The following is a 16,805-nucleotide window of genomic DNA, read 5'->3' on the forward strand; positions in this document are numbered from 1 at the left end:
TTAGAGTCCGCTGCTTGTGTTGTAAGAAAACATGCTGCACAGTGTTTTTATGTGTACATGCAAGCGCTACCTCTTAAAGTCCAGCGAAATTTGATGAAGTAAGATCACGCAACTTTCACACACTCGCAAAATGAAACTAATAAAAGACGCGGTGAGCAGCTGCTTATTTTTATCAATAAAAGCCTAAAGAAGGCGCTGTACACTGTGTTTGCGCTAGAAGTCAGAAACGATGCAAAACATTATGCTTGGTACATTACATTAGATCAGTAGGTGGTCTTTTGTGGCTGCTGAAACACACTTGACCACATGAACGTTTACACCGCAAAAGCAATTCATTCGAATCTGTTTGAGTACCTTAAAATTTGTTCAAGTGGATGTTCAAGTGTGATCCGATGGACCAAAATGCATCTTAATACCAGGTGTAAAGAGCCTTTGTGCCTAAGAGACAGGTGGTCTAATACATTTTCTGTAAATGTCTTTCCAGTTGTAACTCAGCCGACAGCATCCGCTTCATCTCCAAGTACAGCTGACGGCGATGAAGCCAAAACGCCCGAGTTTACCAAACCTAAGAAGAACAGATGCTTTATGTGTCGCAAGAAGGTTGGCCTGACAGGTGAGCAGAATAACCTGTACTCCAACGAACTTTAAAAGAGTGGTGTCCCTGTTCACATGTTAAGATATTAATATTAACTTTTTTGTCAGGATTTGACTGCCGCTGTGGGAATCTCTTCTGTGGAATTCATCGTTACTCGGACAAGCACAACTGCCCCTACGACTACAAGGCGGAGGCTGCAGCCAAGATCCGTAAAGAGAACCCCGTTGTCGTCGCCGATAAGATCCAGAGAATATAAATCTTGCACCTTGATTTTGCGAGAGATCAGATAAAGGACTCACACATGACCTGTGATTCTAAAGACTAGTTTTTTTAAATTACAGTATGGGGAAAAAAAATCCTGTTTCTAAGCCAATGCATGAGCGATCACTTTTGTTTCCGTCTTTCTGTTTTGATTTCTGTTCTTGAGCTTCAAGTTTAAAAAAACAAAAAGGAATGTCTATATAAGGTGTCAATCCAGAGACGTTTGCCTAACATGTCTGTTTCTGAGCGGGAATGTTGCTGTAACTTGGAATCTGATTGTTGGAATGTTGCTGTAACTTGGAATCTGATGATTGTGATGAAGGCTGACTGTCGTGTTGTCACCACAGTCATTTGTGATCGTGTCTCGTTATATGTGACTATCTGAAGACTGTTTCCGCTCCGACCCGAGTGCCGTTGGAGCAACAGTGCATGGCTGGCTCATGTAGCAAATGGACGCTCTTCTGTTTTCATCTGGGTCGAAACGTTCACCGTAATGTCAGCCTTTGACATTTATCAGCAACATTTTCTGCTTGAGTAGTCTACATGAATTATCAGGCTGTTTTTTTTCTTTTCTTTCTACTATGTGAAAAATACAATTTTAAAACTGTCAACAGATTATGTGAAAATAAATCCATTCAAATGTTTAACGCAGCCAGACCAGGACGCTTAATGATCAGTTTTGCGCAACAACTACTACTACCATGATCCCACTGTCTGTTAAGAATGGCTGAGGTAAACCTTTTGACAAATGTGAAGCAATGGTTTCATTCTCCTATCCTCCTTAGCAAAATAAAACATGAATTTTAAGTTTTGTACTTGCGGATTGAGTTGTAAGGGGCACCATTTTTTAAAAATGTGGTTCTGTTTAAAATGTTGGATTTATAAATGGGTGTTTTGCATGGTTAGTGAAATGAGTATTTTAAAATTGACTGCATACTAGAAGTCACTTCTTTTTGCTCAGTAATTCACTTAATGTTTGGGTTTTGTGTGTGTGAACTTTCCAATGGGTATTGTAGATTGACTGTCACATGCTGGTAAGAAAAACTGTATTGTTTTTGTCCCATTTGTACGCTTGAGTACGTTTTGGTGTGAAGTATGCAAGTATGTATCCAAGTAGACTACTCTGTGAACAGCATCATTTTATGAGGCTCAGTCCGTTTTCTGTTTTGGGTCTGGCTGCACCGTGCTGTTTATTTAGAGCTTAGCGAGTTTACACCGTAAAACTAACCGTCTGTTTTGATTTTAGTTATGCAAGTTTGTACAAACCATCTTTATTTATTATATGTATTGCACATATAATCTTGTTACTCAACATTACTGCGAAATTGTATCATGTAAATAAAATTATGTACAGAGATATTACAACCTTTCCTGTGCTGTTTTAACTTTAAGCTCTTACGGTGTTTATTTCCTTTAAAACTGTTTGAACTCATGGTTCATTGGAACCTCTACATATGTAAATATTTGGATGTCTCTATCACATCAAAACTAAACTTCGTATGAAAGTGCTTAAGACAGCATGTGGACTAAACATCACTGACATTCTTCTTGCTGGATACCTCAAAATCAACCAACACACCCTTAGTAGGGCAACACCAGTTGTCACTAAACATTTCGACGCCTGGCCCGTCTGATGAATGCTTTAGTGTTCCACTTGTTTGGAGGCAACATGTAGGGCCCGTTGTGCACACAAAGTATCGTCATGTCTTCAGCATACTGCAGATTCTGCAAGAGCTAAACGCATACATTGAATGATTAAATGATGCAGTCCTTCTACTGATATACAGATTACACACAGTAACACAGGTAAATCTTACCTTTGGCGTGATAAAGAAATATTGTGAAGTATTTCTGCCGCAAGCTGTCCTCACAACAATGTCAAACACGCGTCTTTCGTTGACTGGGTCCATGCCCTGTACACAGCAAAACAACAAACTACATGTTTACAAGTCTCATTTATTTTTACAACTCTGAAATGCAGAAAGGTAATACAAGATATATTCATGAAATAAGGTATGCCTCTACAAATAAGTGGTTTAAAAAAAATTAACCTCATAAGTAAGGTAAGGAACATTAAATATTGTTTTGAAATATTTTATTTGCTCATGTATTGCTTAAATGTATACAGACCTTTCGTGAGGAAAAGACGAGACGTTCAAAAGTCACAAACAATATTTGGTTTAATCATTTGTAAATACGTCATATATTCAAATTTTCTGTACTATTAAACTACCTGTTAAAATGATTTGCAGCATCCAGGTTACCATGTTTTTTTTTTAAGGTGGTTGTTATCTCGGAATGACATACCTTGGATTGTCACGACTGCCAATCACAATCAAGCATTTTAGAGTGCCGTATGAAAACTAATGATAACAAATACAACCTTTATTGTAAAGTGTTACCCAATAACAACTGAGCTTAATGAACACAAAACACATATGGTGCTTTTCCATTGCATAGTGCCCAGTGGCAGCTCATGACTCCTCATCCCAGGGCGCTTATTTAAAATAAGTGTTTGGAGTATCATGTGTGTGGTTCCCTTTTCCAAAATAGGTGTCCTGCGTGTGGAGAGATCCTGTGTGCATCACGTGTTTTGTCAAAATAAGTGCCTGCTGCACACGCTTCAAAACCGTTTATGATAAAAGAGACGCTCATGTTCACAAAATACATGCAAGACACTCCCTTAACATTAAACTCTGATTTTGCATGAGATTATGCAAGTATCTGGCAAATGTGAGCGTCTCTTTTATCATAAACCCTTTAGACGCGTCTGCAGCAGGCACTTATTTCAATCTCTCAAAGCGTAGAACACATTTAAAAAAAAAGAACCACACATATGACGGACTACATACATTTGTGACGAACTTCGCATCGAGCACCCTCAAAAAAAGAAGTCACCAGCAGCCAATGATAGTGCCCCACGAGTTGTGTTGGGTCAGCTCTTTGGCCTTTTCTACTGGGTACAGTACGTAGTACCCAATACATTTTTTTAGTACCACCTCAATGGTTGTGGTTCCAAGTGAGCTGAGCTGATACTAAAATGTGATGTGAAACACTGTAGATCACTGATTGGTCTTAGAGACTCGTCACTACCAGCGTCATCGCTAAAGGCAAGATTAGTTTTACCTTTGTGCATGCGCCGTCTCAAAACAAAGCACAGGTGACAACAGGTTTGCTCAAGTTCTTAAACGCCTTTTTAGTGCTAAAAACATCCACAGGCTGAGAATCAGGAACACCAAACCAGTGTTTTCCAGACTTGCAGTTTTAAATGATGCTCCACTCAGCAGAGCGCATCGACTGACACCACAGGTGCTTATACAGAAACTGTCATGTGAGACAGAGGTATAGTGACCAACACAATGTGCAAACATAAATTTGTGGTGGTCAATTTTCATTTTGTGTCAAACTGACAAATGAATGTATTTATGTATGTAAAAAACTGCATTCCAACGATGCTCCCTATGTGGCTTGCTCCCACTTTTTGTGTAATGTCACAGCTGTAGGCAGTGCAAATATAACAGCATGCCTATAACCCCTCCCACTCTGTAGTGGTAATAAACTTAATGGAAAAGCTAATCGAGCCAAACTAAAGCAAGCTGACACGAACCAACCAATATGGTACTATGCAATGAAAAGGTGCCATACATTTGGATATTCTAGTATTACCCTAGTATTTTTATCCCAAATGTGTGTTTAGTGCATTACCTGATTGATCTCATCCACCACTCTAAATGGACAGCGGTTGAGCTCCTGCAGGGACATAAGGTAAAGCATAGTGGATACACTGCGCTCTCCTCCGCTCTGATGGTGAGGGGTGAGCTCATGCAGCTGCGTGTCACTGCGAAACTTCACACGGATACGGATGCCGTATTTATCATACTCCTCCTGAAACACAAAAACACAAAGTCAACCGTCATGTGTTTGCACACTTGCTGAATGTATTTTCCTTTTTGTGTAATACTTTAGTTCTTGAGCTTCAATGACTTTAACAATAGCGTACATGGCTGTACTCGTTTAAAGTGATACTCCAGCCATGACTTTTGGAGTTATTTTAGTAAACTTATAATAGGGATCAGGAACAACTTCTTTATAAATGTAACAAATTATTATTATTATGTAGCGCTTTTCTGCAGCACTCAAAGCACTTTACATATGAAAGGGGGATTCATCTCAACCACAACCAATGTGCAGCATCCACCTGGATGATGCAACAGCAGCCATATTGCACCAGAATGCCCACCACACAGCAGCTTTGGCCAGGATGGGAATATCCTGGCATTTTTAACGACTACAGAAAGTCAGGATCTCGGTTTAACATCTCATCCGAAGGATGGTGCTTTTGACAGCATTGTGTCCCCATCACTATACTGGGGTGTTAGGACCGAGGGGCAACCTTCCGATCTCTCTAATGAAGCCAATACGGAAGTGACTTAAACTGCAATTCATCGACTAGCCGCTTGAGGCTGGCTCCAAAAGGGAGTCAATTCCCATAGACTCCCATGTTAAAAACTTTACAGTAGAAAATAATATGTTTACAGCCGGGTACAAAAAGTGTTTTTGGTCTATATAGCTAATTTTGCCCTTCATGACAATTGTGAGGGGGTGAATTTTTTTGTAACTCATCCGTTTAAATTATATTAAGCCTTAAACTTCTGCATAATTAAGGGCGTAGCCGCTTGAGTGACGGTTGAACAGCCACTGCTGTCACTAGACTCGCACTAGACGGGCGTGTTTTCAGCAACCAGCCACCTCGGCTTCACCCATGTCCCGCCTCTTTACCCATTTCCGGTTTTCCTTAAGTGATTCGCGATGACATGCGGCCAAGATGGCGACGGAAGGCAACGCTACTTTAAGCTTAAAAAACGATCTTCACAAACCAATGGCTGACGTCACGGACACTACGTCCACATTTCTTTACGGTCTATGGTTAGGACCCACACAGAACACAGAGTGAGCACTCCCTGCTGTTTTACTAACACTTCTACCAGCAGCAACCTGGTTTTCTAGTGACTATCGTAAATTTTCTGCCATCAACACACTGTGTGAAAAGGGTTAAAAAGAGCGAAAGAGAGAGGTTTGTAAATACTCACATCATTCTCTGAATGTAGATCCACCTCTCCAGCGCATTGCATAGAGCGGAAGAAATCACTGAACCGCTCGTTTATCTGATCAACCAACAGTTTCAGAGGATTCAGCCAGTTTTCCTTAGCCTGTCAAACACACACACATACACACACACACACACACACGTTCTTTAATTGTTTATATGATTCGATTTACACATGGACCAAATAAACATACATTGGTTTCAGGTGATCGATTGTAGAGTAAACACTATCACAGGAAACACATTTCAGATGTCTGTTACTAAAACAACATGTCTGACTTAACCGGAAGCTAATGTTAATATTAGTTGTAAACAGGTTTGTCTGTGGATACCTCAGCAATGCTTTGTCTGTAATTGTTTAGATCATTTGTCTTATCGTCCAGCTCCTTCTCCATGGTAATAATCTCCTGCTCACGACGGTTATATTCATCCACCACCTAAAAGTACAGATAAAACGAAACAGAAGAGAGGAAGGAAAAATATGTTGACATAGGTTAAAATTAAGTATCAAAAACAAGTAAACACAGTTTTGTTAAACAAAAACACTAGTATATGTGTTAAAACCAGTATCATGTACTATAACAAATGCTTAAATTTAAATTTAAATCCATTAAAAAGTGACACAGTTTTTCAACCTTCATAATATATTTTCAAGACCCTTGTGATGATACATCAACTTAAAATAGTTTGAATGACATGTCTACCATAGCCTGACGGGGTCTGTATCGCTTTTACTCGTACTTTTAAACTTGGGGTTTCGGGTAGTAACCCAAGCACAAAAAGAACTACAAAAATCTGCTTTACGGCATACTTCACTTCCTCAAATTCGGACGTGAGAGCGCAACTGTTTATTTTCCTGATGTTTTTGTCATGGGCGAAGCAGCAACTAAGAAAAAGAAACCCAAGGTTTTGTCGGAGGAGACCAGAAAGAGAAAACGGTCGGAGTCAAATGAGTGTCCAAAAAACTCAAGTAATATATAAAATCCAAAGTTTTATGTCTTTTTCTCGCTGGCCTGTGCTGCGCCGTGTATATGCGCCGGTTAACAGCATACGCCTGATGACCTTGCAAATTAATACTCATACAGATAAAAGTAATACAACATTCAAAACTGTAAATGGTGTACTTGTGTACACTCACAGAAATGAGAAAACATTGTGCTTATTTAAAATCATAAAAAAGCTTTCTGCTGCTTTGGTTTTGGAGCGCGTCACAAAAAAGAACAGAAAATTATAGGTGGAAGAAGAATAAGGGTGAAAACAGCATTCCTAGCTAGATGAGATTTAACTATGGCCTAAATGTTGTGTTTAGGGTTAGGTTTGAGTAAATAATTATGATAAAACAGTGCTCATTACGTCAGGATTTTGTTTTGTGTATCCCTTCTAGGCACAACCGCAGGGGTGTTGCGGTAATCTCTTTGGCGTGGCGACACACCACGGCAGAATGCATGTAGTGGAAACACTGTATTGAATCTATGCAACATAAAATTTGCTTACAAAAAACAAAATCGATTTAAATCAGGCATGTGATTGGCTAAGGACAAAAAAGCAGGAAAATATATTGAGACCCCCCCCACAAACACACGCCAATCAAACTGGTGGCGGATCTATACGGATAGTAAAGTAGGACCCATAACAACTTATTTGAACAAAAAAACACATTTTAATTTATTTTACAGCTAGATGTGCAACATGCAACTTTTTTGTACAGTATGACACATAACAACTTATTTGGTGGATGTGTAACAGTGGGAATCAAAAGCAAGTGTCTTGTCCACTGCTCCATCACCACCTCTCTCTATATCAACAACCATGATAAAAAATGTTTTAACTTATTTTTGTTTTGCATTTTTACACAACTTTAACAGCTAAATGTGCAACATGCAAATGTTCATGTCAAAAGAAGGCCTATTTTGCCGACATCCAAATAAAATGTAGGCAATGGCTTATAAAGAACTAAAGGCATGGCTACTTTTAATTTGATACTTTAAGTAAATTTCCAAGCCTGTACTTTGATACTTTTACTTGAGTAAAGAAGTTAAATCAGTACTTCTATTTTTACCAGAGTATTTTTTTAATACAAATATCTGTAAAATGTGCTACACAGGACCTTTAGTTATAATAAAGTGTCTTAAAGGTCTCTTTTTCTAATTTTAGACCCCTGTAGATGAGTAACTTTGTTAGCTGTTAAACATGAACAATAGAAGGATGACACTAATAAATAGAAGTAATTGTACAAAAAAGTGCAGGTGCTATTTATTTTAATCAAACTGGTCAACCTTAAAACTTTAAACACACGAAACCTTTGAAACAAACGATGATACAGAGGCCGTTTCTCAATCCTAAGTCTGCAGCCTTCCGGAGGTCGCATTTCTAAGCTGCATACGTCATCAAGACTCATCAAGAGTCACAATATTAACAATTATGAAGTTTACTATTATTCTTAGTTAATCGTAAATTGTTGTAATATGTTTATCAGGGCTTGACATTAACTTTTTGAGGAACTTGTCCTTCGGAAAAGTAAATTTGTGTTTCACTTGTCCATGCACATAAGTCACTTGTCCGGGTAAAGATTTATAATATAATGTATTTTTTGTGTTTTGCTAATCAGTGGCAGAGCAAGGGATTTTTCATAGGGGTGGCCAGGCAGGGGCCAGCAGTTACTCTGGGGTGGCATATAAAATCTCTATCATCCAACCTTAAAATACTTTTAAGTATTATAGTGTGTTAAACAGAATAATGTATAACATACAATTGCTACAATAATTTAATTTTTATTAAAATGAATTGAGATTAACATACAATTTATAGTCATAATTCAACCTCCATGTTTTTAACCTATTTAATCAAATAAAACTTTTGAAATTTACTTTAAAACCAGAATTTATATCTCCCATTGCTGAAAAAACTAGAGACCAGAAAATCATATGAATTTTGAAGGCTACTTTAATGTATTTTACTAAGATTTGTTTGGCTGCTTCTTGCTACTCTTTCTGAAGAAGGATGCTATATCTGCTGCCTTTCTCTTAATTTTTCCCTCATTTCAATGATTGTCTGACATTAAAACACTAAAGCAAAACATTAAAACATTACCATGTTTTAAAAAACTTATTAGGGTAAATGTATCTAGATTATCTGTTATATATAAAATCAATCTTAATCCTTGCATTTACGCTGTAATGTTCATGTGGGATTTTTAATGTACAGTGACAAACTCTGTCAGATTCAAATCGGCTGTCACGCGGCGCAAACACACACAGAGGCGCGCTGAAAGAGAGATTCTCATTATAAAACAGATTCTTAAACAAGATTTTAAGCCATTTATGTGTTTTTACCGAACTTAAGAAGAGAAAACGCAGTGATGAAAACGCGGTTGAAGTGGCTGTCATTTATATTCACGCCGGAGCCTGAAGAAACATCACTCTAGACTCCACTCCGTCCCGCGATTCCCGCCCCTCCGTGTTCGTCGATCAGGTTTCATGCACGAATGTAATGCTCAGTTAGGTTAAACCAGGCTCGATGAGGTAACTTATTTCCTTGCCTTTTTTCAGAACCAATATTGTTGCATCGTCCCTCTCTCAGTCGCCACCAGGATTTTCTGCAATGGCGCTCGTTTTTTCTCTCATTTCTGTGAAAATTGCTGCTCCAAATCCACCAAGTAAACCGACGTGTATATGTTTGCCGCTTTGTTTCGCGTCACGCAAGTGACAGCCAAACGTCGCAAATGAGGAGAAGAGAGGAGAGAAACGATCGGGTCTGATTGGTGAATACAATCATACTTCGCCATCCGCCATTTGCGAACGGTCAGAAACACGTCCTTGTTGATACTTGGAAAGGAAGGAAAATGCATCTCTTTGTCATCTGCCACCGGTGTGGCCCTGTTGCGCGGGGACGGCGATTGTGGTTCCGTCCCGGGTTACCATGGCGACGGCTGTGAGATACCCCCCTCCCCCCTAATTTTTTTTTTACATATCTGCATGATTCACGTAGGTCACATTTTCAGGTCGGAAAATATGGAATTCCGGATTAATCCGGAAAAATCACATCCCTGTTATATATAGGTCAGTAACATTTTAAGGCAGAGCTTACCAAAGAGTTCAAGGACTCGTTTTTTAAATAAACACATGTGTTTGTCTTACATTCTCATTGAGGCCGGTGAAGCATTCAGCTCTGGTCCTCTCCTCATTCAACATTGCATCAATCTCATCCAGAGTATCAGGCAACTGGCCAAACGCCTAAAAAAAAAAAAGAAACAAACAACGATGTAAAATTATAAAAAGAAGTCATTAATAAGTAGACGTTTGTGCTTCTAACTGACTGTATGTAATTCCTCTGGGACTGCCGTCTGTCCTGAAGTCATGTTACAGATCCCTCTGGCCCTTGTCAACAAGGTCTTGCACGTGGCCAACAGGTTGGTCTTCACTTGGTCCAGTCTGGTATACGCATGCTGTACAACAACACAAACACATGACATTTTATTATTTCCTGTATTCCCCTGGCATTACTGGCATCACACACTAGCAGCTGATGTACAGGAACTCTTTAATATTAGACTTTATCACTATAACATCTCTCACCTCAGTTCGCTTGAGTTCAGCCGAACTTTCTCTGCAGTCCGTCTCCAGCTTGGTTTTTTCGGCAGCAAGACCTGCGCTCTGCAGAGCCAAATACACCTTCTCCATACTCAGCCTGGACTTTTCCTGCACACAGACAGCAGTGAGAAACAAAACATCTAAGAATGAAACCATTTCCTTTGTGCACACATTGGATGTTTCGGCAAAGACCAGACAAACGCACCTTCATGTGACTCAAATACTCTTCCACTATGGCCAGTTTCTGTTTGTTCACAGCAGAGATCTTTGTGTTTGTTTCCTCTTCAACAGCCTCCAAGTCGATTTTGTTCTGTTGCATCTGCCTCAAACTACCCAGAAAAACAGTAAAAAAAAAAAAAAAATTAAAAAACCCTAGTAAGAATTGTGAGACACTGACTATGTTTACATGCACAACATTTTGTCAATCCATATGTATTTAATCCGATTAGTTTACAACAATACAATTTACATGCACCCTAAAAATTGCAATCTGACAACCAGGGTTGCCAGCTTCATGTATTAAAACCATCCCAATGGACATTCAAAACTAGCCCAAAAGCATCACAGCCCAAATACCATTAGGTAATGAACAAAATCCTTTCATCTTTAACCCGCAGAAAAAAAAACGGTTTAAATGGTTTAAACAGGAGCACAAATCTGAACTCGAAAAACCGCCAGCCAGCGCACAGCATTTCTGTAAACATGTATTAGTTATGTTTTGAATAAAAAGTAGTTTAAAACCATAATTAACTGTCTGGTTTTTACAATTTTTATTCAGGAGCAAAAATCTGCCTTTTAATTTGACAGGAATAAAGATTTGTCATTTATCATGATAATTATCGATACCGACTGATATGGAAAACATTTTCGTGACCATTTTTGGGCCATAACGCCCAGACCGTGTGTTCAAATGTAAACCCACGAGTTTCTTTCAGATGCACAAATAATGTTTGTAAGTGCAAGTGTTTTACATATCAGCGCAAGTATAATGTACCTGTCCTGTTTTGTGCTGATCTTCTGCTCCAGTTGTCTCTTTTTGGCTTTCTGCTCAGAGAGTTGCTTCTTTTTAGCACGCAGCTCATTATCACGGCGACACAGAACATTTTGTTGCTCACGAATGTCCTGCATCCGATTATCAATGGTCTTCACTCGGTCCTCTGCTGCCTGTGGACAACACACAGTATTTAGCTCTTCAGAATGGTGTCTCTATAAAACAAAGCAGTTTCTGCTTTATCCTTACAGTCAAACAGAGCATGTGAGCGGAGGGTGAGAATTTCCGCTCCACGCTCAAGTAGGTGTTCGCTAACCCTGCACCAGACCACTTCACTCAATTCCACTCCCAGCTCACCTACAATTTCATCTTTCTCCACACTCACTCAAATGTTAAACACCTGCAGTTTCCAACCAAAGCCTTTATGTCTGGGACACACTGACTGCGTGGCGAACGTGGATCGTTTTTGCGTGACTGCACCTGATTCTGTCGCAGGGCCACGGTTGCAAATGTGGTTGAACCACACCTGATACACGCGTATTCCGCAGGCAGTGTGTCTGCTAACATAGGCGCGGAAAGAAAAATCAATACGCAGAAAATTGTTGAAGGCCCAGGTGAATTCTGGGTAGATTTGTGAGCGGTATCAGAGCAGAACCGGAGCTAGACAGAGCAATCGATCAGTCGCTTGGATAAAAACCCGCTCTGCGCTCTGACTATATTTCGCACGCTCCTCGTCAACATCAAACATTAACAGCTAAAGATATGCTGCAGTGTTAATGTTAAATCAATGATTTAAGAGTGACTGTGTGGAGTGTCTCTCACTCTCAGATTGTCCTCCAGTTGTCGTCTCTCATCAGCATCTATGGCCATGGTGAGAAATTGAGAGGGGCGTAGGGCGGAGTTACTGGAGATCACATTGTTAGAGTAGGCAGACGTCTTTACTGTGTACTTTTCCTCAGCTGTGTAGATCATCCTCAGCTGTGCCTCTCTAATAACCTATGAAAGGAAAACTTGAGAAATGCTTTCGACACACTTATATCCAAAAAGCTAACAGTACAAGTTTGTTTGCCATACACAATTAGATGCAATTAGATGATCATTCTGTACCAAATGCAAGTGTGTACCAAACGCTCTGTACCAAATGTTCATAGTAATGGCTTGATTAGTGCATCTCTAAATAAACATACCCTCTCGATCATATTCTTGGTGGTCTCCGTTCCCACAGGTACATCGTTGACTTTGTACTGATAGCATAAGTAACTCATGACCTCCTCTGGAGCTTCGAACAGCTCACGCAAGTACGAGAAGAAGCCATATCGCCTGTAAAAACAAATGAATCTGTAACAAATGTTCCCAGTGCTGAATAAGAGGTTATAACTGGTTAAAAGTGTGTTACTTTAGCGTCTCGAGTGGTCGTGATGGTAGTCGGTTTGAGCATGACTCTGCTGGCGCGATGACGCTGTTAACCCTTAAGTTCTGTGAGTCTCGCACCTGAGAACCAAAAAAAATATGACTCAAATATTCTCTAGCTACAAAAGATGCCTGACAAGAAAATAATTTCCACCCATTTTGCACAGTGTAGCATAAACAGAAACGGCACAAATCCAATGTTTTATATTATAGTAAAGTTATTTATAGAAGGTGGCATTCATTACTATATGCTGGGCCACAAACCTCAGACATGAACCTCTCCATGTCCTCCTGCTTCTGGAATACAAAAGCTTGCAAATCTTTGAGGGGAATGTGGCTCTCGACATATTTTGCATACCGTGATTCACGTACATTTATCTAAAAACAAGAGAAGGTCAATCAGATCTGCCTGAAGCGAACACACATACTGTTACACATATTGTGTGGCTTTTCTCTTACCACCAGCATCATGGGCTCATGGACGTTCCCTTTAAAAAGACCCTGGTTCTTCCTCAGCCACATGAGAGCGGTGTACGTGTCACGGAAACGTGCGCGCAGTTTCTCCTCTTTCATTTTCATTATGTCATTCACACTCTTCATACGATTTTGCAAACCTTCAACAAAACAACCATCCAAATAAATGTGAGCACAAGACCTAGAGTTATACATGTTTTCAATTCACAAAAATGTTCAAAAATCAAAACTGACAATTCTTATTTTTTAATTTAATATTGCAGTGTCTATTATAAAAAAATGTTTCTGTGCAAGTCATTTTTTTATTCATGTGCCCTCATAAACTTCCATCAAAATCTAAAAATGTACTTCAAAAAATCCTATCGGTGCATCCCTAGTTTTAGCAATACATTTATAATGACTTCACATGAACTTTAAGGATAAAGGAACCAATCAAAATTCCTTATATACAACACATTTGCATGCTGTGTACTAGAAAGTTTGTATTTTAATTACGGGCAAGTTCTCCAAAGGCTTCGTCCTTTTCTCGGCGCAGGTCCAAGGTCTCGCTCTCCAGCCGGGCTTTTTTCTCCTGAATGCTCTTCAGTTCGACATTGATGGCATCGATCTGAGGTGTGACGTCCTCCTGATCCCCAATGTTCAGAAGTTCCTTCTGAAGGTCTTTGATCATGAGTTCTGTATGGCCAATTCGCTTCTGCCGGTCCTCCTCTTCTGTCCGCTTCAGACTAAGTTGCTGTCTGATGTCATCAACCTAAAAAAAATAACCAAACAAACCAATCAATATCTTACAAAACCAATCAATATCTTACATCTTACAAAGTAGCTCCTTTATTACTTTTAATTGACTTTTAAGATTATTACAATTTGTAAAGAAAAAGCTTACTATTGTAACTCTTTCCCTGCCAGTGTTGCCAGCGGCAGCATTTTTTTTTTGATTTTCACAAAAAAAATGTATTCTTTCGAGAAAATTTTCTTTAAATATATAAACATCCAATATATCAAATTAAAGAACAGAACCTCTGCTTAAAAGAAAAAAATTAATGGGTAGGTTTTAAAGCAATATGTGTGTGTCCGTGTGTGTGTGCCAAAGAAAATATAACAACTCACATAAAAACAAGTCCAACATAAATTTAGCCCAACATAAAACGCAAAAGGGGCATTGATCCCCTTAAACAATAAAATGGGCATATATTAATAATTTTAATTTAATTTAATTAAATCAGTAAAATAAAAATAAATAAAACTGAATAAGCAACAACTTTAACATTGAACGGGACATTTTTTTTAAGCCAGTTTAGCGTTTAGCTAGAATAATCTTCTAATATTTCATAAACAGTGTTTACACTGCTGTTACTTTAAGAAATGCATGCCATGAATACCTAACAAGAAGAGCTTCTGTAATATCTGCGCACATATTCACAAAAAATACGTTAGTTAGGAACTCCACACTGCCAGCTGGCTTTCTGTGCACACGGGTACATGCCTATGAGCTCTCAGTGTAACAGTTACTTATTATTTCATAACGTTGTCCCGCTATTTATTTACCGTTTCAACATACTGCCCAGATGTGACGCGTCTCTGTATTAAACAAAGATGTAAACGTGGCTGTATTAAACACAATATATGGCCTGCATTCTATTGGGTTAAAACTTTCTGTAATAGTTCAAATACTTATGCTGCCATCTCGTCATTTTGAGATCAGAGAGCCCCAGGATGTTTTCGTTTGAGATGTTCATGTATAGATGTTGTGTTGTGTGTTATGCCATTTCAGTTTTACACAGTGTGCAGAGCAACATTTTATTTGGTCTCTGCTTAAAGTACACTTTTGATCGCATTCTGGCTGTTTGGTATAACGCTCGATTGTCAGTATCACCCAAAGCTAAAGCCGCAGATCAAATTCAGAACGATTATCAAAACATACACAGAGTTTTTACTGTTTGGCCGTAGTGGATGCGTCAGTGTTTTATAACTGTACATTCAGACTGCCACCGGCGAGAGCGTCAAAGTGGTCGGAAGTCATTCATTTTCAATGAGAGCCGACGGCGAACTCCGGCGAGCAGCGGCGCGGCGCGTCATGTACAGCGTGAGCGTCGAGGAGAGTTGAAATCAGCTCAACTTTATGGTAATGAGATATGACGCGGTTCGGCGGCAACCAATCGGAAGGCGGAAATGTTCACCGGCAACCAATCGGAAGGCGGAAACCTCCGCCTGAGAGGAGTTCAGAGAATGCATTCGAGCGTCAGAGCGTCCACTACAACTTTTCTTTAGCGTCGTTGTCTGGGCAGCCAGAGCTTTTATTGACGCTCTCGCCGGTGGCGGTCTGAATGCACAGTAAGTTGGGTAAGAGCACCACCTGGTGGATAATAGCGGAAATATGAATTGCCATAAAAACTTGTCATTGGCAGAGAAGTGTTTATTTTTAATTGACGACTCGTCAATGGCAGGGAAAGAGTTAGGAGTGTTACACTGTAGCCTTACTGTGTAATTGCTGCAATGGTCTGTGTACAGCCAGTTACGGCATACCCAAACTATCCAAACCAAACCAATTTGGTTAATCGCATACTGCCCGCTTGCAAAGATAGGCTCAGGCATAGTTTACTTGGGCTCGAAACGCACAGTGTAAATGCAAATCATGCCAAAGTGTGGTTTAAAAGGCAATAGTATTAGTTGCTGAACCGTCATTCAATTTTATCTGCTATCGGAAAAACAAATAAAAAAAGCAAAAAACTAATCACATCCTAATGACGAAAGCGTGCCGGTGCATAGATCGATAAAAGTACAGTGCGAGTGCAAGCCTGTGTGGGATTGGGGACAATTGCGTGCGGACTAAAATGAGTGCACCCTCACGCATTTTTTACTGGACCAATAAAAAAACATCCTTTTCTCCCTGGGTCCCTCCTTCAATGATGGATTGCTTAGAAAACCAATAGCAACTCTCTCCCAAACAAACCAAACAAGTTTCACACCAGTAGGCCTTTTCACTCCTTGTAACTTCAAGCGTTTTCTCTTTTGTATTTATGCCACACAAATGCATCCTGGATCAACAGTAAAAAATTTGATTTTTAATTCCCACGCAAAATGCAAATATATCTACATTGAGAAACTTGCAATGACACCTAAGCAACAAAAGGCAGCACTTATGCGTGTTAAACACAAAATAAACTTCAGTATTTTTAACGTTTTCTTTTTATTCATCCACCGACATCATCCGCTCCAACTCGAGCTCAATAACAACAACCGCCCTTTCGCCCCGGGCTTCATAATAAGAATCTCTTTTAGCTTCGGTAAACAGTCATGTGAAATATTAAACAATATTTAGTATAGAGCTATAATATAATAAACTGTTGAACTTATTTTGTCTAATATATGCAAGTTTGT

At 39.3% G+C, this 16,805-nt stretch overlaps 2 protein-coding genes across 2 annotated transcripts in view; one reads left to right on the forward strand and one right to left on the reverse strand.

The window, feature by feature from the left end:
• zfand5b (zinc finger, AN1-type domain 5b) overlaps positions 1 to 2,226 on the forward strand; it is a 14,962-nt gene extending 12,736 nt beyond the window's left edge. The window contains exons 4-5 of the mRNA XM_065290259.1: positions 485 to 613; positions 703 to 2,226. Of these exons, the coding sequence (XP_065146331.1) occupies positions 485 to 613; positions 703 to 851 (278 nt within the window). The 3' untranslated portion in view covers positions 852 to 2,226. The remainder of the gene's footprint in view (positions 1 to 484; positions 614 to 702) is intronic.
• smc5 (structural maintenance of chromosomes 5) overlaps positions 1,037 to 16,805 on the reverse strand; it is a 19,176-nt gene continuing 3,407 nt past the window's right edge. Inside the window, exons 9-24 of the mRNA XM_065290256.2 lie at positions 13,923 to 14,178; positions 13,413 to 13,567; positions 13,218 to 13,331; positions 12,940 to 13,034; positions 12,731 to 12,863; positions 12,366 to 12,539; positions 11,547 to 11,716; positions 10,758 to 10,881; positions 10,538 to 10,660; positions 10,279 to 10,407; positions 10,100 to 10,195; positions 6,296 to 6,400; positions 5,947 to 6,066; positions 4,562 to 4,741; positions 2,674 to 2,769; positions 1,037 to 2,590 (exon numbers count right to left, since the gene is read on the reverse strand). Of these exons, the coding sequence (XP_065146328.1) occupies positions 2,462 to 2,590; positions 2,674 to 2,769; positions 4,562 to 4,741; positions 5,947 to 6,066; positions 6,296 to 6,400; positions 10,100 to 10,195; positions 10,279 to 10,407; positions 10,538 to 10,660; positions 10,758 to 10,881; positions 11,547 to 11,716; positions 12,366 to 12,539; positions 12,731 to 12,863; positions 12,940 to 13,034; positions 13,218 to 13,331; positions 13,413 to 13,567; positions 13,923 to 14,178 (2,199 nt within the window). The 3' untranslated portion in view covers positions 1,037 to 2,461. The remainder of the gene's footprint in view (positions 2,591 to 2,673; positions 2,770 to 4,561; positions 4,742 to 5,946; positions 6,067 to 6,295; positions 6,401 to 10,099; positions 10,196 to 10,278; positions 10,408 to 10,537; positions 10,661 to 10,757; positions 10,882 to 11,546; positions 11,717 to 12,365; positions 12,540 to 12,730; positions 12,864 to 12,939; positions 13,035 to 13,217; positions 13,332 to 13,412; positions 13,568 to 13,922; positions 14,179 to 16,805) is intronic.

The sequence above is a fragment of the Paramisgurnus dabryanus genome, chromosome 10 (genome assembly GCF_030506205.2).
Source record: "Paramisgurnus dabryanus chromosome 10, PD_genome_1.1, whole genome shotgun sequence".
Taxonomy (NCBI): Eukaryota; Metazoa; Chordata; class Actinopteri; order Cypriniformes; family Cobitidae; genus Paramisgurnus; species Paramisgurnus dabryanus.